This window comes from Rhipicephalus microplus, chromosome 1 (genome assembly GCF_043290135.1).
Source record: "Rhipicephalus microplus isolate Deutch F79 chromosome 1, USDA_Rmic, whole genome shotgun sequence".
NCBI classification, from domain to species: Eukaryota; Metazoa; Arthropoda; class Arachnida; order Ixodida; family Ixodidae; genus Rhipicephalus; species Rhipicephalus microplus.
In genome coordinates, this window is record NC_134700.1 from 11,572,639 (window position 1) to 11,598,441 (window position 25,803).

Below are 25,803 nucleotides of genomic sequence, written 5' to 3' on the forward strand. Positions count from 1 at the left end.
CGACATCGGGCGCAGGTTCCGAAGTAGGTGGCCCTGACACCAGACCACATAAGTCCGTCACTGTTTGAAAACCGTGCAGGAAGGCGATAGCAGTGTCCTTTGCAACGTGCTGAATTTCATTTCCGAAATTCGTGAGCAATACATCGGCACATCCACCACGTAATTGAATAATGCCTCGAGCTACGCAAATGCCTTTCTTGAGCAGTAGTTCGATGTTTGCATCCACTATACCTTCAGAATCAATGAATGCTTCATTTCTTACACCGACTATTACCCTGCATCGTGGCGGCACGGTAACATCACAATCTATAACACGTAATGCAGTGTATTCTGGCTCATTTGTGTCTATGGCCAGTTTGGTCGAAAAAGAGACACTAGAATTCTGCAGGTCGATTATAGCTCCATTCGCTAGCAGAAAATCCATTCCGAGTATTAAATCTCTAGAGCATTCCGGAAGTACGACAAAGTAAGCAACGTAAGTAGTGCCTTGAATTCCGATTCGTGCGGTACATCTTCCCACAGGTGTGGTGAGATGACCCCCAGCCGTGCGTATCTGGGGTCCACTCCAAGGCGTCAGGACTTTCTTTAAATCCTTTGCGGCAGCGTAACTGACAACCGAATAATCAGCACCTGTGTCAACTAAAGCAGTAAATTCACACCCGTCTACGGTAACGCGTAAGTCTGAAGAAATTTTGTCTTTACCTAATCTAGTTGTAGTGTTCTGCTCGTCGTTGCTGCACTGGGACCTTGACGGAGGATCTTCAGTTTGTCGGACATCAGCGGCCTTGCCTCCATAGGTCACTGGCTTCAGTTTTCCTGATGGGGACTGCTTGGACGACGGTGTGTTGAGGTCGAAGGTGGAGAAGGTGAACTTAATCGTCGAGGGCTTGGCGATCGATAGCGAGCAGGCGCTGGTGATCTAGGCTGATGCTGGAAACCGGCAGTTGCAAACAGATGGCTGGACAAGTAATCTTAAATTTCAACGGGTTTTTCGCCATTTCGGGGGCATGGCGCGTTTGGAGAAAACCCACGGAGACCAACTCGTCGATATGGACACATTTTGTACAGGTGTCCGGCTTCGCCGCAGTGGAAACAGAGAGGCGTCCTGTCGGGTGTGCGCCACACGTCGTTTTTTCGTGGCCTCGAGTTAGCTGGATAGTTTGAGCCACGCGAAGCCGGTCGGTAGCCACTGGGAGCTGCAAACGAAGCAGTATGCACGGCGGGCTGGCGTACGGCATCGGCGTAAGTCGGTACGGGGCGTTCCTGCAATTGCTGTTCAAGTCGAACAGGTTGCGCCTCGGGTTCGGCTTGAAGAATGGCGTGGCGAACTTCATCTCTGATCATGGTAGTCAGAGACGAAAGTGGCGTTGCGACTTGTCGGGGCAGCAGCTTCTGGAGCTCTTCCTTCACAATGGATCGCACCATTTCCCTCAATGCTTCGCTGCTGCTTCCCAGGTTTGCTGAGAGGACATCCGCAGGAACGCTACTCGTGTCATGATTGTAGTGACGGGAGCGCTGCTGCAATGCCCGCTCTATGGAGGTGGCTTCGTTGCGGATTTCCGCAACTGTACGAGGTGGGTTGCGTACCAAACCGGCAAATAACTCCTGTTTGACACCTCGCATCAAGTGACGCAGCTTTTTTTCTTCGTTCATGTTAGGGTCAGCGCGTTTGAAAAGGCGGGACATGTCCTCAATATACATGCCAACGCTTTCGTTCGTGCGCTGGTTTCTGGACTGTAGAGCGTTCTCCGCCTTCTCCCGACGATTGGTGCTGGCATATGTAGCTACTATTTGTCGTTGGAATTCTTCCCATGTCGGTATGAACGCTTCGTGGTTTTCATACCACGTCCTTGCTGCATCCTCCAATGCGAAGTACACGCGACGCAGTTTCCTTGCTTCATCCCAGCCGTTGGTTTTCGCAACCCGCTCGAGATGTTCTAACCAATCCTCCACATCCTCGAACGTGTCGCCGTGGAAGGGCTCAGACAAGCATGGTGGGGACAGAATAAGTTCCGATGATGTCACCTGGTAAGCCATCATTCCGTTGTCTGTGGATGCTGCTTGTGTTGCTGGAGCACTGGGGAGGGGTGCGAATTCAGGCGGCTCTCCTCGGAGGCGGCGGCTTGAACGCTGGTGTACCGGAGTCAGTTCGCCAGGTTCCAATCGTTGAGTATCGGGGCTTTGCTCTCTTGCGCCAAGGGGGCTTCCAATCATACCCAGCACCGTCCACCAGAATGTAACGGGTGCAAGAGAAGCAAAGTCAAAAACTAGTTTATTATGGGCGAACTTGTGCCCTGAAAATTATGTGCGAAAAGATGGAAGAGTCCGCTAGAGCATTCCAAAACAAAAACGGTTGATCTGCCCGCCCACCTTCTCCTTTTTCACAGCTCCAACCCACACTGGCTCGTGCCTGTGAACAAGAGGCATGAGTCGAACGGCCCCAAGCAAGAGTGCGCACAAGACTGTGGACGCCGATTCTTCATAATGTCGGTTATTGTAAACAGTCTCTGTGGCAATACAGTAAAAGCTCGTTAATTCGAATTCCACGGGAACGCTGAGCAATTTCGAATTAAACAAAATTCGAAATAATGAAAGTGAGCAAAAATGGGTGGATTTCGGGGGTGTGGTCACGAATGATATTTATTGGCCGAAAAAGTCGGTGATGACCATCTGCTTCTTCTCTCTGAATGCCACAGCTGCGGCTCTCTGTTCCAGCGCGGACGCGGCGCAGGGAATCCATTTCACCCTCTTCAAAGCTGAAAAAGAGACGTGCCACATTAAGTGCCTCCATCACCGCAGAAGCTTACTGGCGCACAGGCGCTTCGTCATTTTCGTCTTCCTCACCTTCTGGTTCTTCAGCATCAGGCTGCGCACCGGCTACTTGAGCGATAATGTCCTCATCAGTCAGGGCACCACACACCGATGCACCGGTGTCAACTTCAACATAATCGGCAAAACGTACGCCCCGAAGAGTGTCGCGCAATGCCACTGGCATGAGCTCCTCAGCCCCATCCACGTCGACGTCACAACTATCCTGCACACTTCCAGCTGCAAATCCACTGTGGCGGAAACAGTTTGCGATTGTGGTCGTGGTCACCTGTTCTCGTGCGCGCACTAACATGTGCATGGCAGTGAGCAGCGTAATGCCGAAGTCCTTCCTGTCGTTCGCGCACAAAATCATTCTCTCCAGCACGTGACGCCTATAAAAGCACTTAATGTTCCTTATCACACACTGGTCCATTGGCTGTAGGGCCCCAGTCGTATTTGCCGGAAGAAACACTAACTTAGTTGCTCTCAGCTCAACGTCGACTTTGTGCGCCGAACAGTTGTCGACAAGAAGAACGCGTCTGCCGCCCAGTTCCATTCGCCTGTCGAATTTCAGTAGCCACTTCCTGAATAGGTCACCTGTCATCCAGGCTTTCTTGTTTGCGGCGTACTCCGTCGGCAGTGAGCGAATGTTTTTGAAGCACCGTGGCTTGAGTGCTTTGCCAATCACAAAAAGGGGGACCTTTTCCGTACCGGTCATATTTGTGGCGACCAGAACAGTGACACGCTCTTTGCTGCGCTTGCCGCCGGCACAGCTGTCTCCCTTGTAGGTGATCGTCTTGTCTGGCTGCAACTTGAAAAATAACGCTGTCTCGTCAGCGTTAAACACATCCTGTGGTGAGTAGCTCTCCAAGTACTGCTGCAGGGTGTCGCTTCTCCAAGTAGCGCATGTTTCGGCGTCCACTTCCTTTGCCTCGCCGGATAACGTGCGGAATACGAGATTGTGCCGCTCCCTGAAACGATGAAACCATCCCTCGGAGGCGACAAAGTCTTCAATGTCCAAGCGCAGGGCGAAATCGGCTGCCTTGGCCATGATGATAGGGCCGCTCAATGCGATACTCTGGGCTCTCATTTCTTTAACCCAGAAATCGGCTGCCTTGGCCATGATGATAGGGCCGCTCAATGCGATACTCTGGGCTCTCATTTCTTTAACCCAGATAATCAAAGCTGACTCCAGTTCCGGGAACTTCGCTGTCCTTAGCCTTTTTCGACTGGCGCCAAAATCCTCGGCTTCATAGGCGTTTTCAATGGCCATCCTGTTGCGTATGTAGGTTGACAACATGCTCGGAGGTATGCCGTGCTTCCTCGCAATTTCGTATTTGCTCGAGTTCTTTTGGTCAACCTCTCGCAAAATCTCCACCTTCTCCTTGACAGACTTTGCGCAGTAGTTTCCCCGCGGCATCTTGCAACTTCGATGCGGATGAAGACGGCATGACGGCGTGAACGAACAATGTGCTCGAGGAACAAAGTGACGCTGCCGGGAGCGGCCTAGGACTGCTAGGACTACTCTGCCGACTCCTCAGCGTCCCGTGGGTCCCGCGTACAAGTGGCACCAGGCGCTGAGATAGCGGGAGGGCTACGGAAAAAAAAATTGCTCCCTGAATTTTGGAGGCCGTACTTTGCTCGGAGGCCACTTGAAGCTCGAAAAAACTGGTCGTGCCACCTATCGTTCGACCGTAAAAGCTTCCACTAGTGTTTGACGATGATGACGCTCGGTGGCGCGCGCTTCGAATTATCCGTAGAGGCAGCAATTTCTGTTCGAATTAACGAATCGTTTTACACATGGTCTCCTATGCACTGCGGACCGGACTGCGGCGACCATTTCGAATTATCCAAAATTTCGAATTATTGAGGTGTGAATTAACGAGCTTTCCCTGTATAAGCTTTTGTGATGCGATTAAGAAGTGCTTGGAGTCATGCTTGGTATCGCAACGAGCGTCTATAAATGTTCTGAGACCATGAAAGCCTCGTAGATTAGTGTTCCCGTGACCATCTGTATGATGATGGGTCTCACAGCTAGAGTGTTAAAAAAGAGCATGTATGAAGCAGGGGCATAATTTTTGATGCCCAACTCGCATCATTAAATAAACTGCTAAAGAATTCCTGTGCCACCAGTTTTCTGCTCATAACTGTTCGTTATTTGGAAAGAAGGCATAGGCCGTCATGGAGTGAGCCATTTTTCTGATGCAATAAAACCACTCTCGATACAAAAAATGTCCAGTAATTATTTATAATCAAGAAGGACTTAATTGCACTAATGACAGCTTGAACACGAGGAAGATGTGTAACCATTTCAGTATACGGCCTCATTCAATTACAGTATTTTCTGTCATGCCTATCACACAACTCGTTCATACAGAGAACTTGATTCGAAATCCATACTTGTTCTTTGTAGACCAAAAAAAGAAGGTTGTGAAAAATTAAAGTAGGCACCAAAGACACACAGGGCACAGGCCACATGCCCGAGAAGTCAAATATCACAAGACAAACCTAAATCACAATGTTTAGTAGTTTCAGACATGAACAGAAGGTGAAACTTTAAACGCATTTTTCTCAGCACTGTTTTTTTGGCAATATGCTCAGATTGTGGAGCACATATCTTGGCAACCACTTCACAAATTTTGATTCTATTTGTTTTGTAACGCTCCTTGAACTGAGCCTCAGGAGGCTGTGATCTCAGTTTTTCATTTTACTCCCAAAGAATATTTTGTAGAGCTTCTTGTTTGCAGTACAAGTGTGGTCATTGCAGTCTTGCTCAAAAAAACGTTAACTGCAAGTTTTAGTGTTGCAAAAAATTATTTTGAAAATGCTGCCCCTTTCAGCATACATTTGGCTGTGTGTACAGTAATTACCTACTACTTTTGTCATTTTATAAATCATCCAGCATCCCCACGAGGTTCAGTGAATAATTTGTCTCCAATTTATTTTTATTTTTTTTTTGTGGTATCGCCTCGAAATTTTTATGGAAGCATTGTGAGGCCACTTTTAGTGTCCTTCATTAAGGGATTTACTGTCTGTGGTCTTTATCGAAATGAAGATAAAAATTAGTGCTTGCCATGTGATCTGTTTTATCTTCATTTCATTTTCTATTTTTTTTGCTTTCTACTTTTGTGCTGAAAAATATGTTGTATGTCATACACCACCAACTCGCCACCAAAAAGTTTCATTGATGGTCAACGTCGTTGACAAAGGATCAGCAAAACACTTGGGAGATGCATTCTTAAAAATAAATGGCGACTTGAAGGGTGGCATCTAAATTAACTACAGTATAGATCGCTTATAACGCAAGTCATGGAAGTCGCGAATATTTGCACTATAAGTGGTACCGAAACCTTTTCGAAACCTATAATCGAAACCTTTTTCAAAAGCCTCCCTTGCGCAAAACGTGTTGAGTATTCAGCTTCTCGTGTCCGGGAATCAAAACACGCGATGCATGCTTGCTAAAATTTAAATTTCTGAATAATAAAAGAATTTACTGTCCAGAAAGACGCGTTGCCAATGAAATGAACGCAAAAGGGGGGGGGGGGGTCTAACAAATGAAAGCACCATCGTGTAAATTCACCGACTACCAGAAAACCTCAATTATGAGCATTACACAAAAACTATGTCGAATCACGCCCATAATTTGACATGTTGAAAGACACCAGCCGTTCAATTTCACGGGCGCGCACCCGATTTAAAACATCGCAATCAAATCGCGAACCACTATTCGCGCTACACGTGCCGCCCTCGTTTTTAACATTATGTATCCCTTCCCGTCAAATGTGGCCACCGCAAAGAGTTTCGTTGATTCGGTACCAAACCGCAACTTAGATTCACACGACTACTACCGATCGAAGTGCAACCAACACCGATTAGGCCTAGTTTGCCGTTTGGCATGTTGTCGCGGAAAGTTTGTCCAAAACATAAAGATGCGGCGTCAGAAAGATTGCAGTAGCAGTGAACCAAAACAGCGTGCGTGATACGAAGTTCGCGTTTGCGGCCGGGAGATTAGCAACGACGGCAACTCGCCAAGCTTACATACGACAGCGCACTAGCAGCAAAATTGAAAGCGCACGTCAAAAAACTGTAAAAGGTTTACAATTTACGGACGAGGAAGCAAACGCTATATTTGTTGCAAGCGCGATAACGACGACGTCTTTCCCGACAGAAAACTGCTAAGCGCATGCAGTTGATAAGGATGGGATATCACGTGTCACGTTGAGCGGTGGGCGGATGAAGCCACACTAGCGACGTAGAACGCTGCAGCCGCATCGACGCCAATGCAAATCCTTATCGGTCACCAAGGCAACCGTCCTCTTCTCTTACTCGGCTAGCCCGCGCAGTGTCCCGTGGTCTTTTTCATTTTCTTTTTCTTCCCTCCACCCTTCGTTCGTTCACTTCGTGACCCCTCCTCTTTCGTAACGACCTCGTTGTTCCCTCTCCAGCGGCGCACTAGTGCACCTTCTTTCAGAAGCGCACTCGCTACCGCATTTGTCACAAACAAGTTTCGGCAACTGCATTATAACCGGTCTTTCATCTTGGGCGACTGCACAATAAGCGGTATGCGTAAACATGGGAGGGTAAATGGGAGTAGGAAAAGACCGCATTGTAAGTAGTTCTGCACTATAAGAGGTTACGTTATAAGTGGTCTACACTGTACATGTTTATGGATAGAAAGCTGACAGTTGCAAGTTTTGTACGAAACACGATAGCTCTTGTGTCATGGCATGTAACAAAGTTAAATCTCTATAAACCACTAGTCTCCTCTGTTCTCAACACAAGCTAAACTAAGCCCCACAAACATGGTTTAGCCCCACTGAACTACAGCAGATCTTTTTCATTTTAATAACAACACTTGAGGCAAACTTTTGCTGTCACCTTCATGCTCTGTATGAAGTCTGGATTGGTTACAATATCCCGCACATTGTTCTATATAAGAGTGAAAGCTCGCAAAGACCACAGACGGGCATGGCTCAAGTAGAGACAAAACGCGCCAGCTCACTCCGTTGAGCAAAGGAGCACGAAAGGGTGCTAGTGGGGTGAGGGAGGCTGCGTCGCTTAGGCAGCAAGTACGAACTTTCTTTAAAAAGACATGGTCATCACAGACATCCGCATTTTCTCTCACCGCCTACTTTGCAATGAGGTAAGAGGCAGAATAAAAGCCCCTTTGTTCCCTAGAGTGACAGTATTCTCTTACGCCAGCACTCTGTAGAGCTACATAATATCAGATTTTTTCAGATGTCTATCAGGGATTTTGCTGCAGCGTTGAAGCTACATGCAGAATGCTTTCCAAAAAGGACAAATGTTTTTTCGGAAAGAACACCGTAACACCATAACAACATGCGTAGTATTAACTCTGTCCAAAACACTTTTTGCAGAACCCAGAGAAAAAATGGACAATCACATCAACTTCGTCGCCGCCATCTACACGGAAGGTGCCTGCACCGGAAGGCAATTCTTAGAGTCCTAGCCTATCCAGAACACCTTTGGAAATGTCAACCACTCGAGTAGGACCTTGCCGAGCGTATATGTACACAGAATGCGGAACCAGTGGAGAAAACAATGCAGCAACAAGAATGGTGGGAAGAACGAGGATGGAGAAGGGACACCACCAAGAAATGTCACTAGCTTTAGAGCTGCCTGAGGAAAAGACCAAATCCATCCCTAAATGTCAAGCCAGTCTTTTGTTTATAATTTTAACATTTAACTAAAATGGCTGGAGAGTTTATTTCATTTGTATCATATTTACCCAGCCAGAGAGACATCTGTCAGATACATTTAAATCTAAAGAAAGAAATCACCACACTGGTGGTATTGTTTTTGTGCAAGGTTACATGTGATATACTTCTCAGCGTACACTGTATTGTAGTTCTGACAAACATTGTACGAGTAGCATGCAGTGTGCACAGCATTTGCTGCCTGTGCTCGTTACACCAGAGGGCCATCAGTGTGGCTTCCTTCCTAATGGACCCACCCTTTAGATGCAGCTGACCGGGGCGAGGCGTCACTGCCAGCTGGGGGCGGCCGTTTACGTGGTGGGCCTTCGAGTGGGGCGGGACCTCCAGAAGGCAGCCGGGGGGCCGTGTACGGAGAGCCTGGGGGTGGCGGCATTCCCCGGGAGTGCATCTGGGGCGGTGCAGGGCCTTGGCCACCGTAGCCACCCTGCAAGATGATGTGGTGCTGTTCAGTGGTGTAACGGCCAAGCGTGTCCAAAAAACACCACGTTTAGTTCCAGTAGAACACCGCTACGACAAACGCTGCTTCAACGAAATTCCCGCTACAATAAAAAATTCACGGTTTCCCGTCACCAGTCCATAGGAGTCAATGCATAAATATTGTCGCCACAACTAACACTTCTTTTTCTGCCGTCCCGCTTCAACGAAATTTCACGATGCGGTTCCAGGCTAAGATTTTTATTGCTATACAGTAAACATAATCTAACATTTTGATGCATTTTCAGAACCTGAAAATACGTTGACAAAGTCTAAAACACACGTTGGCACCACCAAAAACCAGCCAACATGGGCGCCACTATTGCTCGATGGCGATGGCAGCGCTCATGCTTGCTGAACAGCGGTGGTTTCTGGTGATGCCAACGCGTGATACAGACTTCGTCGACGTATTTTCAGTTTCTGAAAATGCATCGAAATGTTAAACATTGAGTTTACTGTATAGCCGCAGGCATTCCGAAGCTGGAGCTCAGTTGCTTAGCTCATGGTTTCCTTCGTGCAGCTGCTGGGTGCATCTGCGGAACAATGTCTTTTTCAGATTTCAATGCTTATCATTTTGTTCGCTCTGCCAGTGTAGTAACTAATCAGAGCGGACATTCATCAGCATTACCAACAAAATCAGCTAGCCGCGAGTGATATATGATAAGAATGGCATAAAGCATAAAATAAGGCAAAAGTCACCGCTCCACCATACCTTGCTGCCATCTCGGCGTTTTGACGGCGGACAGCTGCTAGTGTTAACGTGTTAATGCAACTGTTTCGTTCATTCCCAAAGGCGGTTTTAGGCATTGTTTCAATGCGCTTTTCACCGTGGCCTCGCTATGCATGGGTAGGAATCGCATCGTGACGCTGCTGGGATAGAATAAAAAGCAGTGGGCACTTTTTGAATTCTGAGAATAAACGTTCCTTTGTTTTGCTAGTTCAGTTCGGCTATATTTATTCGATTTCACTACAATAAAATTTTCCCTTTAGTTTCGTTCTAGCGGGGTTCGACTGTATTCACAAAATGTACCATTTGCACTGGCAACACCCCTCAAATAAACAAACATGGCCACAGTAGTCAGGACAATTTCGAGCAGGTTGATGCAGAAAAACGGAATCACACAAAAATTCGGCAGCTCCCATCTATCTTAGGAATTGATGTTAAGCGAAGCATGCGCGTGAAGCTGGCTGTGCTGTAATTTTTTTTTTTTTCAAGCGATACTTTACGTAGCTGTGCTAAATATATGTACAAATGCATGCACCGACATATCTTGAACAGGTGCATATGTTTGATATCACCAGTTGTTTACAGTTGTGTAATGATGCCAACAGCAACATGGATATTAGTAACACCAGAAGCGATAAGCTGATATAAAGTGCTGCTGCTCATGAGAATCGTAGCCCTGGACACTAATACACAAATAAATTAACACCTGACTACAACCCGATGCGACGGCTGTATTGTAGGAGTACATAAGTAATGTTTATAAGATTGGAAAGCCCAGCACTGTAACCACAATTGGCGTTTCACAAACATTAGGGTTTATTTGTTCCGAGAGCTCGCGTGGCTCTGTGGTATAATACTTGATTGCCACACAGAATTTGATTCCTGCTGGGACAATGACATTTATTCTTTGCATTCATCTGGTCAGCTCTAGCAATGTCCGCTTTTTCTTACCGCTCAAGCATTAAAACTACCCATGAGTGTTCTTGCTGTTTCTGGGGAGATATAAACTGCCCAACACCTGTGGCACATACCCACATACCAGTGGCACATGCCGGGCATGTGCCACTGTTTTTTGGAAAGTGTTTTACAACGTACGTGACAGGATTGTGACATTATTCATCTTTTCACCAGCAAGTCGTATCCGTCAGAGCATTTTACCCTTCCATACTAATTTTGCTTTACCCCAAGTTAAGGGGGTGATCATGAGAGCACAGACACAAGTGGCTAGACATGTAGATATGCAGATACATGCTCAAAGTGCCTACAGTATGCAAAGAAATGCTTTGCATTTAAAAAATGCACAATATATGCAGACATCTCTTCCCTGCAAGCATAAGCCTGCACTAGTGAAGTGTTTTCTCTTCCTTTACAATGGACATGCAGGACATTACATAGGAGGTATTGCAAGGCATTGCCCAAAAACTAATCACCAGCATATTCTCTAGTTTGACCTGATCACCGAGGAGTGTTGATCTAGCTGTGCTGCACATGCTCACCTGGTAGGACGGGTAAGGACGAGGTGGTGCTGAACGATCGGGCGGGGGCCGCATACCTCCAGGAGGCCCTGGAGATGGCACCATCCCTCCTCCACCTGCACACACATACAATACAGACGTTAACGCCACCACAAGACTGCTAAACGCCCTACAGAACCTCCTGACACAGCAATTATTTCCCGAGTTCAGCATTGATGAGAGAAGTGTGGCAACTATATTGTCATTCACTACATATTCATAATGTCCCACTCATCGAGAGGATGCAGCAGCCAAAGCATTCAATAAATTCTGATCTCTGTAACAGGCATAACTGTGCCCAGCAAAGTTAGTAATAATTACAGTGAAATGGTAGCACTGAGCATAACTCCTAGGCACTGAAACCTGATCTACAGTGAAATAACCACCATTTTAAAAATAGAAAACCAAGAGGGAAAAAAAAAACAGCCAGACCTGCACGGAATGCGTAGTGAAAGCTGAGGGAGTGGCCTTTCTTGAGCCTGTTTCAGGCACTCTTGAGGCAACTACTACTAGAATCCTGCATTCGGAGTGTCACAGGCAGATACATCTGTACTGAGATATGCTGCGCAATCAGGTCTACATTGAACACAGCTCAACAATCCAGAAGAAGAAAAGGCGGCGTGAATCGTGGGGCCTTGTGGACTGCAAAACTGAACGTCTTTGGTCAACAATCCCGTCACAGCTCAGGTCCAAGCGCCAACCGAAGAAACCTGCTGAGGGCTACATTATTCACACCACGGGCGACGTCGTTCTGCCTGAATATGTGAAAGAGACGTTAAGATGAGGTCCCAAGTGCGCCGTTGAACCAAGACTTGAAGCGCCTAAGCTCCTGTCTCTTGCGAGACAACTTTCTGGTTGTGCTCCGTATCGTGAAAGGAAACGGTGTATTTCCGAGGATGTTCATGTGCTCGAAAAGTTCAAGCCCAAGCGTCAAGTGTTGCCCATAAAGAAGACGGTCACATATTTATTCATGTTACCCTACAGGCCCCAGAAGAGCATTGAGTAGGGGGGGTTACAGAAAAATCACAATAACATAAAGCATAAAAAGAAATTATATCGAAGAAAACAAAGAAAATTGCACAATGGAAGGGAGAAGAACAAACACTATAAGCAAATGCAGCAAAAAAACAAAATGAAAAAAAAAATAAAGCATCGTTATACAAAATCAAGAGAACATATAAATTTGCAGTAGCTCACGAAATTTGACCGGATCTCTCATAGAAACGATTTCATCCGGAAGGCTATTCCAAACTGCGATGGCGCGTGGCAATGCAGAATTATTGAATGACTGAGTGTTGCCAAAGATGCGTCTGAAACTGAGATGATTATGAAGTCGACTAGATGTACGCGAAGGAATGTCAAGCGATAGACGACTGGTCCACGAGTTGTAGTAGTACTTATGGAGGAGGCATAGACGGGAGACAGAGCGGCGGGAATCCTAGTTAGTAAGGGCAATATCGCGTTTGATTTGGGTGATGCTGGAGTGGCGGTTATACATTGAAGTGATGAAGCAGGCTGCACGATTTTGGATGGATTCCACTTTATCTATTAGGTATTGTTGATGCGGAGACCAGATCGATGAAGCGTATTCCAGCTGAGGACGTACAAACGTTTGGTAGGCCTGCTGCCGAATGGTAGATGGGGAATGATGCAGATTCCGGCGCAAGAATCCCAGAGTTCTGTTTGCTTTCGCGCATATCTTGTCGATGTGAGTACACCAGGCAAGATTAGTACAAAGATGGACACCAAGGTATTTGTATGTAGATGAACGGGGAATTACAGCTGAACAGATAGAGTAAGAAAAGTTAAAAACCGATTTCTTACGGGTGAAAGAAAGTACGCAGCACTTAGATGTGTTAAGCGTCATTTGCCAACGGTCACACCACTGATTTATTAAGTCAAGGTCCTTTTGTAAATGTACGTGGTCTTCTTCAGAGTAAATAGTTCTGTACACTACACAGTCATCCGCGAAAAGACGAATTGAGGAAGAAATGTTACAAGGCAAATCATTAATATAAATCAGAAAAAGAAGAGGGCCTAATACACTGCCCTGGGGCACACCTGATGAAACAAATGAAGTAGACGAGCTGAAGTTATTGACAAATGTAAACTGCTGTCGATTTGACAAAAAATTTCTAAGCCAAGATAATGTTGATGAGTCGAGTTTAAGTGCAGACAGCTTAGCTATTAGGCGACAATGGGCAACTCTGTCAAATGCTTTCGCATAGTCTAAAAAGATGCAGTCAACAGTTTTATTACTATTCATGCCGTTATGTAAATCAGACGTAAATTCTAATAGCTGAGTATCACAAGATAACGCTTTCTGAAAACCATGCTGATTTAGAAAGAAGTTATTTGACTCAAGATGGCTGTATATATGAGAGGTGATGATGTGTTCAAGCAGCTTGCAACAGATGCATGTTAGCGAAATGGGGCGGTAGTTACCGGGTGTGTGTTTGTTACCATCCTTGAATATCGGAATAATCTTTGCTATCTTCCAGTCAGTGGGAAGTTGACCAGAAGATAAAGACTGTTGAAAAATGTGGCATAAAATTTGACTGGAGGAAGCGGATGTGTTTTTAAGTACCTTGGAATTAATATTGTCAACACCACACGATGTAGACAGCTTTAGACCGTGTATAAGTTTGGATATACCTTCAACAGTAACAATGATAGGGGACATGAAGCAGTACTCACAATCGGGGACACAGGGAACCGAAGAAAAGTCTTCATTAGTAAAAACCGAGCAAAAAAACGAATTGAAGGTTGAAGCACACTCATATGCAGAGACAGGAACATTATCGGCGTTATGTAATGTAACAATGTCACTGCCACGGTCAGGCGAAATGGCACGCCAAAACTTTTTAGGGTTAGTCAGTAAAAGTGAAGACAGGTCGGCGGAAAAATATTTCTTTTTCGCTTCGCTAATCGCAAGACAATAAGATTTTAAACAGTTTTTATACATAGACCATGACTTAGAAGATGATAACCTTTTAGCTGAAGCATATAACCTTTTCTTTTTATTTCTGAGCGATCTAAGCGAGATATTAAACCAAGGGTTGGATTTGTCGTTAGAGATTGTTATTAGTGGAACATATTTATCCATACATACCTCAAAGAATCAGGACTTTGAGTCATTTTTTCTGACAAAAAAGGTGAGCTCTGTGTTTTCCCGAATGGTCCTTTTTTTCAAAAGGCGCAAGTAGCGATTGAGTCGGTATTCGATATTAAGCTAAAAGTTTCACTCAAACTGTTCAAACGGCTGCCAAAAACTTGTGCAACACCCTTCTATTGCATGATTTGGCTAAACAGATCATGAAAACAGATAAACTGGGCTTAGACATGTTTTTAGTTGCAAGACGCAGAAAGATGGTATGCTGTTCGGGGTAATTATTTCGGAACAGGGTTCTTGGCAAAAAAAATGTGGAGCTTTTTCTGCAGAAAAAGCTGAATTTCCTTCAAATCAATGACCCGTTTCACACCAAGAAAACCAATTTGGACATCCCCATTAACATTGTTCAGTAAAATTGTCGAGGCTTTCGGTCCCGCACGAAGCGGGCGCATCTTCTACTTTTCCTATCAACTCTTGACTCCCTTCCGGCGGTGGTTGTCCTCCAGGAGCCAGGCAGTGGCGCCATCCTTACAAATTACATCACTTTCCAGCAGGACCCTTCTTCCTGCGTCTGTGTGCATAATTATACAGCTAAACTTGTCGACTTGGAACTCCAAACTGTGTATTCCTACGTGATGATGAAACTTCTTCCGCTCAAGAAACAAGATGCGCCACTCCACATACTTAACATAAATTGTACCCCCAGACTTAAAAATGTAATGTTTTCAGCACTCTTCAGTCGCGCCCTGAAGGCTGCCAGCAGGGATCCCCTGGTGATTGTGCGTGATTTCAACGCTCACAGCACACTATGAGGATATGTGTGTGATGAGAAGCGTGGGCGCAAGCTGGCAGAACTTGTGTCCACGCTGGGTCGTACTCTTCACACTGACCCTGCACATCCAACGCGGGTAGGTAACTCCGTGACTTGGGACACGTGCCCGGACCTTACCTTCTCCAAAAACATTAGACATGCAGACTGGGCCAACACAAAGGAAATCCTCGGCAGTGACCACTGCATACTCAACACTGCCGTCACAACCAAACTAATGACAAGACCCAATCTATGCTCAAGCCCGCATACCCGACTGGACAAAGTTTCAGAAAACCTCCTCTGACCTGGCCCCTACTCACGAAACAGGTTACCACGCATGGTCACAAGAATTGGTCACCCACCTTCGTTCGATGGAAACTCAAGTTCAACTCTCAGAGGCTACGCTGAAGGTGTAAAATCACCTCCTTCACTTCTGGGAGGCACGGCACAGCCTTGTCCGCAGATGGCGCCACCAAAAACACAATCAGAAACTCAAAATTCGCATTGCCGAGCTCACCCAACTAGCCGCAGAGTACACAGCTCAGCTCGCCGACTCGAATTGGGTAGACCGATGCAACACGGCTGCTAGACAAATGTCTAGCCAGAACACTTGGTGTCTCTTTCGCACCTTGATTGATCCTACCCATACCAGAGCCGAGACACAAAAACATCTCCAACACGCAATCCATGCCTTCGACGGAGACACCTCAAAATTAGCATGCAAACTATGCAATCGATACCTCTGTGTCCGACATGACATCCAAGCCCCAGCGTACTGAGAACGCGGATTGAGGTTCTGAGAACGCGGAGCTGGATCAACAGTTCCAGCTCCTTGACCTGAAGGTGGCCCTGACTAAAATGAAGCGAGGAACGGTGCCAAGGAGAGACAAACTAACAGTGAAATTACTTGCCAACCTTTCCGACCCGGCCTACGACGCACTCCTCGAATACATAAACTCAATCTGGCTTGGTGGGACACCCCTTCCAATCGAATGGAAGACCGCCCTAATCACTTTCATTATGAAAGCCGGCAAAGCCATAAACACGGACAACTTTCACCCCATCTTTCTTACGTTTTGTGCGGGAAAGCTGATGGAGACCATGGTGCGAGATCGCTTGTCCAAGTTTTTGGAAAACCAACACATATTTGCAGACACAATGTCCGGGTACCACCCGCACCGGTCCGTACAGGATGTCTTGCTTCAATTAGACGGCAAAATTCTAAATACTGTCGAATACCCTCTATATGACAAGGCAGTACTCACCTTTTACTTGAAGGGGGCCTTTGACGTCACACATGACATAATACTGAAGTCCCTTTCCCAAATCAACTGTGGACACTATATGTTTCAATACATTTGGCAGTTCCTCTCTGACCGACAGTCATACATCCGAATACAAGATGAAGAACACGGCCCCTATCAATTAGGTACAAAAGGTACTCCACAAGGTGCGGTCCTCTCACCCCTATTGTTTAATCTGGCTATAATGAAACTCCCAGCTCAGCTAGATAATGTTGAAGGCATACAGCACACGCTGTATGCCCACGGTATTACTATATGGGCTAAACACGGATCGGTGGGAGACATAGAAGCCAACCTGCAGCAAACGGCGAAGATCGTGGACGCCTACAACCGCTGCTGCGGCCTCCAATGCTCCCCGACTAAATCGGAATTAGTGCACATACATCCCTCGGCAAAGTGCACTGCCAAAATTGAACTGTCCTTAGGAAGAAGACCCATCCCAGAACACCATGGGATCAGAGTACTGGGTCTGTTTATTCATAAACATCGCCGATTCAATAGAACATTGACAAAACTGCGTAAGGTGGGGGACCAAGTGGGCCGTATGGTCCGCCGGGTTTCCAACAAGCGCGGGTGGTTACGTTGCAAAGATGCCTTGCAACTGGCGCATGCATTGGTAACCAGTCGAGCCCTCTACTCGGCTCCTTACCTCCATTTCTGCAAGTTTGATGAGAACGCCCTTGAGGTGATTCGCAGGAAGATGTACAAGCGTGCCCTCGGTCTCCCCATAACCACGCCCAACCAGCACCTTATGGGCCTGGGAATGGTAAACACTTTCGCAGAGCTCCAGGAGGCACACTTGACCAATCAATACACGAGACTTTCGAACACTCCGTCAAGTCACCGCCTATTAGCCCGACTACACATCCACCAACCAAATTAGCTCAACCACACATCCACCACCCAACAGACCACCCAACAGAGATGGAAGAACGCGTACGCATCCCAGAAATATGGAGATATGCCCTGCACGTGCGCCCTCTTCCGGCCGACATGACACGTGACGACCGCAATGGAAGGCGCCCTGAGCGGGCGGAGGCACTAGCCTGCCACTATGAGAACAAACACGGCGCATTTTACATGGACGCCTCCGGCCCTCACCACGAGGGGGGGGGGGGGGGTTAGACTGCGACTGCTGCAGTCGTCCACCAATACATCGAAGTGAATGGTCTCACATTGAGAGCACAGGACATAACACATGCGGAGGAAGTCGCCATCGCGCTAGCTACCGCAGACCAGGACTCGCACGTTATTACGGACTCGAGAGGGTCCTGCAAAAATATTCAACATAGATACGCCCCATACCTGGCGTACCGCATCTTACAAAATAGTAACTACGTCGGGGCCCCCGCATCCTGTAGCATCATATGGGCTCCAGCTCACACGGGCCTCGAAGGCGATTGAAACAGCAGACACCACTGCCCGCGCGCTCACTCTCCGGGTAACACCTTCAGACCTTTTTAGAATGAATCCCGAACCTAATCTGGCCTTAACATTTTGAGAAATTACTGAATTCTATTAATTCCGCCACACGATTTATCATAAACCCTGTAAGGGCCTTACAAAGGCAGAGGAACACTTACTCCTCCACCTTTACATCAAAGCACTGCTATGCCCGGCAGTTTTCAAATATCTTGATCTTGCGTGCACAGAAAAATGCCCGCACTGTCCGAAGAAGTCCTGACATCTTCCACATAGTGTGGGCATGCCAGTCAACTACGCACCTCACCCCACCCGGGAGGACTGGGAGGCAGCCCTGCTCAGCTGGTGCAACCTGGCAAGCCAGAAGGCCCTGGTAAACCGAGCTCGAGTAGCATTGGCTGCCAATGGACTTCTGTAACGAGGAGACCACCTAGTGTGTGTGAGGGGTGGCCTGCATCGGCCCATCTCCCTCAGACTCCCTGTATATATATAAATAATAGTTTCTCTTTCTCTCTCTCACACCAAGAATTAAGCAGATTGTGAATTTTTTAGTATTGAATGCCAAAGTAGTGGTTAAGGCATTTTCCAGTGATGTGAAATATTTGTACAATTTACCTCATGATATGCTTCTAGAATTTGTCGAACAGTGCTACCTTGAGCATGGTGCACTGACCTTTCAGAACACTTGTGGTATGTCAGTGCAGGGTTTTTTTGGATTTATTGGCTTTGTACTTAACGTACACATTTGTTAATTGGAATGAAAACACCTAAATCCAAAAACAGAGTATTTGTGCTGGTTTGGCTATTGCACCCGTCCTTAGTGATATTTTTATGGCCCACTTAGATCGAATAATTGATGAGAGGTTGTCGGGAACTAAGGCTTTAAAAATCTTCAGGTTTGTGAACGATTATTTGATATTTTTTAAAGTGTGATGCCAAATAGTTTCAAAGTTGTGCTGTTTTGACATTTGGAGTTCCAAAAGGACTTGTTTCTGTCTTTTGGAATTCTAAAAGACAGAATGGCACTGTTCTGTCTTCTCTCCTGCTCTTCCTGCTTCACGTTATGTTTTTTGCGCCTCAGTCTTCTGCACCAAGATATTTGGAGTATTTGAGACGGTTTGTCAGCCTCTGAAACTAACACATGAAACACCATATGGGAATACGCTAAGGTTCCTTGATCTTTCGTTGCAATTTCTGGAACGAATCAAATCAAATGAAATATTTATTTTCCTTTTCCATAAAAGGATGGAGCGGCCGCAAAAAGCTACTGTGAAAAGTAGCTTGACGAGGCGGACGCCCCTGAATTGACTGTTTCGGAAAACACACCAAAGAATCACAAAGTCATCAATGGCACAAAATAAACAGAAATAGCAGTACTGTACGCAGAGATGATCGCGAGTGACCCACGAAAATACCAAAAAATCAACACCACCAAGAAACACTGATACCTACAATCAAAACGTCCTCTCAGATAAGACAGTTCATGGTCAAATTCACTTCAAAAGTGTACATCAACACAAATAATAACAATATACAGTTCGCACACAATTAGAAATAACATAGTCAGGCGGCAGAAAATACGCTTAGTAAACGGTTGTTTGGTGGGCAACATATATCAAATTTCAGAAATAACACAGTCAGGCGCCAAAAATACGCTTTGCAAACAGCTATTTGGCAGGCGATATATATAAATAGCATTATCTGTAAATTTATTCAATAGATGGGGCAGTGTATAAGTTATTGATTGAGAAGCATAGTTATTCTGCGGCGTTGAAACAGAGCACGTTTCTGGGAAAGGTGTATCGTGCCAGTGAGATTTCTTTCGTAGCATCGATAGGTCATTATAAAATGAATGGAATGAAAAAACTTTATTTCAGTCCTGCAGGACGCGCTTAGCGCGTAGCGGGCGTCTCCCACGTAGGGACCGACAGGGAGTACCTGGCGGCCGCTTCGTGGGCCTGGTGGATGACCTATCATTATAAAATGAGTTATTTTTCTTATTTGCCACGTAGTAAGACAGCGTCAAACGGTAGTTGTAAAGATGATTTACGGTCATTACTCGGTATCGATCAAACAATTCCTGGTAGTGAGAATAAAAAGAAGCATTTGCTACCACTCTCATTGCCCTTTTCTGTAAAAGTAACAACTTGTTAATATTCTTTGTTGTTGTTGTTCCCCAAATTAGGTGCACGTAACCAAGTTGAGGGCACATTAAAGAATGACATAACGAGAGCACAAATCTATGCACTCAGGCAGTAGGTATCTATTTCTATTGATGAGCCCAATTGTTTTGCAAAGTTTTTTGTGTATTTCATTAACATGGTAATACCATGCGAGATTACTCGAAAAGTAAACTCCTAACACCTTCATTTATTCAACTATTTCTATTTTGCATTGACCACGGCAGACGTGAGGCAGAACAGCTGAGGTATTTTTCGGTCGGAACAGTACTGCTTTAGTCTTTTGAGTATTGATTACCAGAGAATTTTTCTCAGTCAAGGAAAGTAGAAGTGGTAAAACATCTGCGTAAATTTTTTCTATATCTTCGGCTTTCTTACTAGTCACTAACAGGGTTGTGCCATGTGCGTAGCAAATAAGGGATATTCAGCGGTGTGAGACAGTGTACTGCAAGTCATTCACATATATGGAGAACAGCAGAGGCCCTAGTATGCTTCCCTGGGGGACTCCAGCCTTAATGCACTTAAGTTCAGAGTGGAAGTCACCAAGGGAAACATACTGTTTTTGGTGGCTTAGATAAGACGACATGAGGTTATGAGCAATGCCGTTTATACTGTAGGAATGCAACTTACTGAGCAAAATTCTATGACCTAATGAATCAAATGCCTTTGATAAGTCAATAAAAATTCCTAAAGTTAAGCAGTGATTCAAGAAAGTATGTAATATTATTTCTTTTTGTTTTAGCAAGGCAGTTTCAGTAGAGCAGTGTTTTCTGAAACCATGCTGAACGTTGCCAAGTAACAAGTGTTTAGAAAGATAACTGGATAGCCTAAGGTGTAAAAGTTTCTCTATGACTTTAGAAAAAACTGGCAGAATTGAAATAGGCCGATAGTTCTTAAAGACATTTTTGTCCCCATCTTTAAATATCAAGGCAACTTTCGAAATTTGCAATCTCAGGGGAAATGTTTCACTGGACAAGATTAAGTTCAATATATGTGTCAGCGGAAACGTGATTAAGTCTACAACATGTTTAACAGGTCTAATTTGCAAGCTATCGACATCGCAAGTGCTACTATTGTTTAAATTTAGGATAGTACTGCGCACCTCCTGCATGTCGGTAGGAGATAAAAAAACAGATCTTGCGTTGAAGTTTAAATCTATGTTGCCTGAATCGTAAAATTCTGAACGCGTGTCAGAAAATTGTATAAAAAATTGTTGAAAAGATTGGCCAACAGTGAGCCCGATACAGCTGTGAGCCCGATACAGCTGTGAGCCCGATACAGTATGACCACGTTTGCTTTCCATCCAGTTTACTTGCTTCTGATTTATGTGATAATTACTGCACATAACATCTCTAGTGATGGGAATACCTTGGAGCAGCTACCTTCGTGTTTGGAGCACACACAGGCTTTTCATGACACACACAGAGAGGAAAAAAAATTAGCTTTGATTAAGTTTAATTTTTTCTTAGTTTACATAATTCTTCATACAAAAGTAGCAAGCCCACAAAATAAGCACAAAAAATACACAGAAGTAGCATTACGCACACAAGCGGCGACATAAGATAGTGAAGTATATGGCACCAAAGAGCTAGCTGCAACATGAAATTCATACCAGTACATGTGCGTGCACACGTACACACAGACACGGAGAGTGAGAGACACATTCAAAGCTCGTTACAGTAGAACCTTATAAATATGTGCGTACATGTTGAGAACTAGCCGGGAATGTGACTTACTATGCACTACAAATAGTATGCATTAACCATGAAATACATAAGCGTGCCCAGGATTCTCCTTTAGGGCAGTAGGAGTAAAGGTTTGTTGTAGTGCCCCCCCTTCCTATCATGTCAATGTATACTGCTGACTTTGTGCCCCCCTTGCACTCACCCCACCTTCTTATGGATGCCTATGACCAAGTATCGAATTGCATTTCTTTATGTGCGCTGTCACCGCCCACTAAAAAAGGAATAAATACAGTGTCACAGCAAATATTGCCCAAAGTGCCCAGCACAAAGCCATTTCTTTCTTTGTGCCGATGTTCAGAAGTGATTGGTATTCTCGCAAGACCATTCGATGACACGCAGTAGTGACACTAAAGAGCATTTCGAAACTACTGCAGAGTCCCGGATACGCAGCCAACGCAGCGACTGAAATAGCCACAAAACAGACATAATCGACTGTCCCGTAATAAATGTGTACTATGATCTGCCACTTTGCGAAAACAGAGTTTTTACGAGACACGGTACAGTTGCAGGGAGCCGATCTTCTACTGGCTACTTGCGTGCAGCACTTCGCTTATTTGGCGAACACACCATGCTGAGCCGCTTGCACCCACTCTGCTTCAGACGGTCCACAGACGCAGCAAGAAGCCCGTTGCATTAACGCGATGATGCAAGCTTCCTGCGAGCAATGCTCTAGCGGTCCTGGCAGCGAATGCAGGCGTGTTTGGGCTGTTGCCTCATGAGAGCGTGTGCTACACTTGTTGCTTTCGTTTCTGCAAAGCGATGAATGCTGAACACAATCCAGCACAACAATATTGGCTGCAGCGATCGGCGCCTCAGCCCTCCCAGGTAGGCGCAGTAGATGTGAAGTTGCATTATGCTAGACACGTAGGCTTTTTCTGGCACGCTTTCTGGCAGGCACTACATTGCCTTCGTTCTTTGCCAACGGTTACCAGAAAAATTTTTTGCAGTAAGACGGCCAGTTAGGCCAGTTGGTTGGGATTCATTGTGAACTTGGTTTACAGCGGAACACTAGAAACACAGGCACAAAGAAGCAGAAAAGCAACCAGAAAAGCAGCCAAAAAAAACAGCCAAAGCGATGCACATACATTACGCCAGCGCCGACAAATGAAAAACAGAAATAACATTCTTGAACATCAACGCGTGCAGCATTCAAGAAAACAAAGACTACCTCGAAAATCTGCACATTTTGCTTAAACCAGAATTTGCATTGTCGGGTTGCTAAAACCCACTGTAAAGTAGTTTGCACCTCGTGGCACACACGATTCGCACATGGGCTGCATTTAGGGTTCACAACTATTGAGCGGTGGGTGGCGTTATGCTCGCGAGCATTTATTACCACCATCACCATCAAGGTTAGCGCGGTAGCGCCAGCAGTGATGCCTGGCTGCAAGCATGTGTGGTGGCACATGAGAGATGAGCCTTTCATGGTGGGCCCGTGAGGACAGCACCATGGGTCGTCGCCTGCGAACCCTCGTGGTGAGTTCAGCGTTGTTGACACCGCCTTGTGTTTGTTATGTTGTTGAGTGTTGTGAAATAATGTATAAGATTGTTTTAGCGTGTCGATCACAACTGATTTACTTAAATTCAGCTGGCGATATTGTCGTTCTAAATGTAATCGAATAAATGTGTCTTGTTTGGTTCATTTCAATCGAGTCTGCTGTGTCCATTCGCTCCGGCCCCACAGCAGCAATCACAGAGTCATGGCTCTGCCCAGACATCTTAAATGTGAAAATAACTCCACTAAATTATGCTATTCTCTGCAACTTAGAAAGACAAAGGGAGGGGAGGGGGGAGTGGCGCTTCTAATAAGCAAAAAATTAAGTTTTATGCCGCTACCTGATGTTAAAGGAGCAGAGGCATATTCTGCAAGCTTATTCCGTTGCTATGCAATATTTGATGGCTGTGTTTATCGGAGTCTCTCTGCTGACACTAACACCATGCTTTCGCTATACGAATACATGCATCATCATTTTAGACAAAGCTGAGTAATCCTTCTTGGGGATTTCAATCTATCAGATATCAATTGGTTAACTATGGCTCATCAGTCTACCCATTCTGATATTGTAACGGGTCCAAGAGGAGAACCGCTATAAACTAGTTTATTATGGGCGAACTTGTGCCCTGAATATTATGTGCAAAAAATGAAAGAGTCCGCTAGAGCATTTCAAAACAAAAACTGCTAATCCGCCAACACTCCTTCTTTTTCTTCGCAGCTCCAACCCACACTGACTCCTGCCCGTGAACAAGAGGCATAAGTCGTGCGGCCACAAGCAGGAGTGCGCACAAGACTGTGGAGGCTGATTCTTTATAATATTGGATAGTGTAATTAGTCTCTGTGGCAATATTATTTTCGATATCATGTTAGATTTCAACTTACACCAAGCAGTTAATATGTCTACATGCTATCGTGGTTCTAAAGGCAATACACTAGACCTCATTTTTTTAACCAGTCCCTTTCTTACAGAGAACATAAAGATAGAGGTAACCGACGGAATATTCAACCATAAGATGATGACCTGCAGTATACCAGTCTATAACAATTGTTCCAAAGGTTTGGTGGTAAAACCCTTTCTCGACTTTCACAATGCTGATGATACTAGCATTATCAACCATCTTTCGCACGAACTATCCTCCTTCAGTGAAATTTCCTGCCAGGTCTCAACGGATGTTGAAACATAATAGCATGTGTTCAAAGATATCGTCTGGCAGTACATTTACAAGTTTGTACCCAGTAAAACAAAGAAGATGAAGAAACACAACCCATGGATAACGCATGACATCATTCATGCAAAATGAAAGGTGAAGCGACTACGAAAATCCCTCAAGAAAAAATTACTAAGCCAACAAAAAACAAATGCCATAATTAGTCTGAAAGCAACTATAAAGGCCGCAAGAGATAATTTCTTTTCTCCCAAACTGAACAACTTCATAAAAACATCACCTACAAAATTCTGAAACTACCTCAATCTTAAGTCATAGGATGAAAAAACGGTTTCCCCGTGCGAAAGCCTAAGGCAAATGCTCTTAATAATTATTTTCAATCTGTCTTCACAAGTTATCATGGCAGTATTCTTCATCTGGATGCACCTGCTAAGAGGCACATTGAACCTATCAATATTCCGGAGTTAGGAGTCCTATATATTTTCTGCTTAATTTATATGCCAAGAAAGTATCTGGGCATGATAATATTCCTAACGCATTTCTGAGGAGATATGCTGAATGGGTTGTGAAGTATCTGTGTTTATTCTTAGTCAAATCGCTATCAACTGGTAAGCTTCCAAAAGAATGAAAGACCCCAAGAATCACACCAGTACACAGATCAGAAAATAACTACGATGCAGCTGATTTCAGGCCTATCTCTATAACAAGTGCAGTTTCTAAAATACTGAAACACATTATTCTCAAACACATGACATCCTTTTTAGATGCCAAATCTTTCCTAACACCCTTCCAACATAGCCTTTGCTGCAAATTATCTACGGTTACTCAACTTTTGGAACTTGTTCATGACTTGAGCATTGATTCCAGAAAACAAATGGACCTTATACTATGAGATTTCTGAAGGCCTTTGACTGAGTGACTCATCAAAAACTAAATTATAAACCTAAGTTGATACTAGGTGACTTTCTCATAAATTACTCGAAGTTTGATTACTTAAGCAATCATTTACATTTGAAATTGATGGTCAGTCGTCTGATACTGCCAAAGCGATATCTGGCATTCCACAAGCTTGTGTTCTGGCCCCGGCTCTTTTTTTTATTTTCATCAACAACCTACCTGCTAATATACATGTCAACATCAGATAATTTGCAGGTGACTGCATTGTATATAATGCGATTGACACGCATGAAGATCACGTGACCCTTGAATACCCTTTACAAACAGTTACGAAATGGTGCTCCAACTGGCAAATGACATTAAGTGTGAAAAAATCAAGTCTACTCATTGTCTTGAGAAAAAAGAATAAA

General features: G+C 45.0%; 1 protein-coding gene across 3 annotated transcripts in view; it reads right to left on the bottom strand.

Moving 5' to 3' along the window:
* The window catches only part of Bap60 (Brahma-associated protein 60), a 215,740-nt gene that overhangs the window by 173,545 nt on the left and 16,392 nt on the right, over window positions 1–25,803 (bottom strand). For all 3 annotated transcript variants that reach the window (XM_037429363.2, XM_037429362.2, XM_037429364.2), the window contains exons 3-4: window positions 11,244–11,338; window positions 8,783–8,970 (exon numbers count right to left, since the gene is read on the bottom strand). In XM_037429363.2, the coding sequence (XP_037285260.1) occupies window positions 8,783–8,970; window positions 11,244–11,338 (283 nt within the window). The remainder of the gene's footprint in view (window positions 1–8,782; window positions 8,971–11,243; window positions 11,339–25,803) is intronic.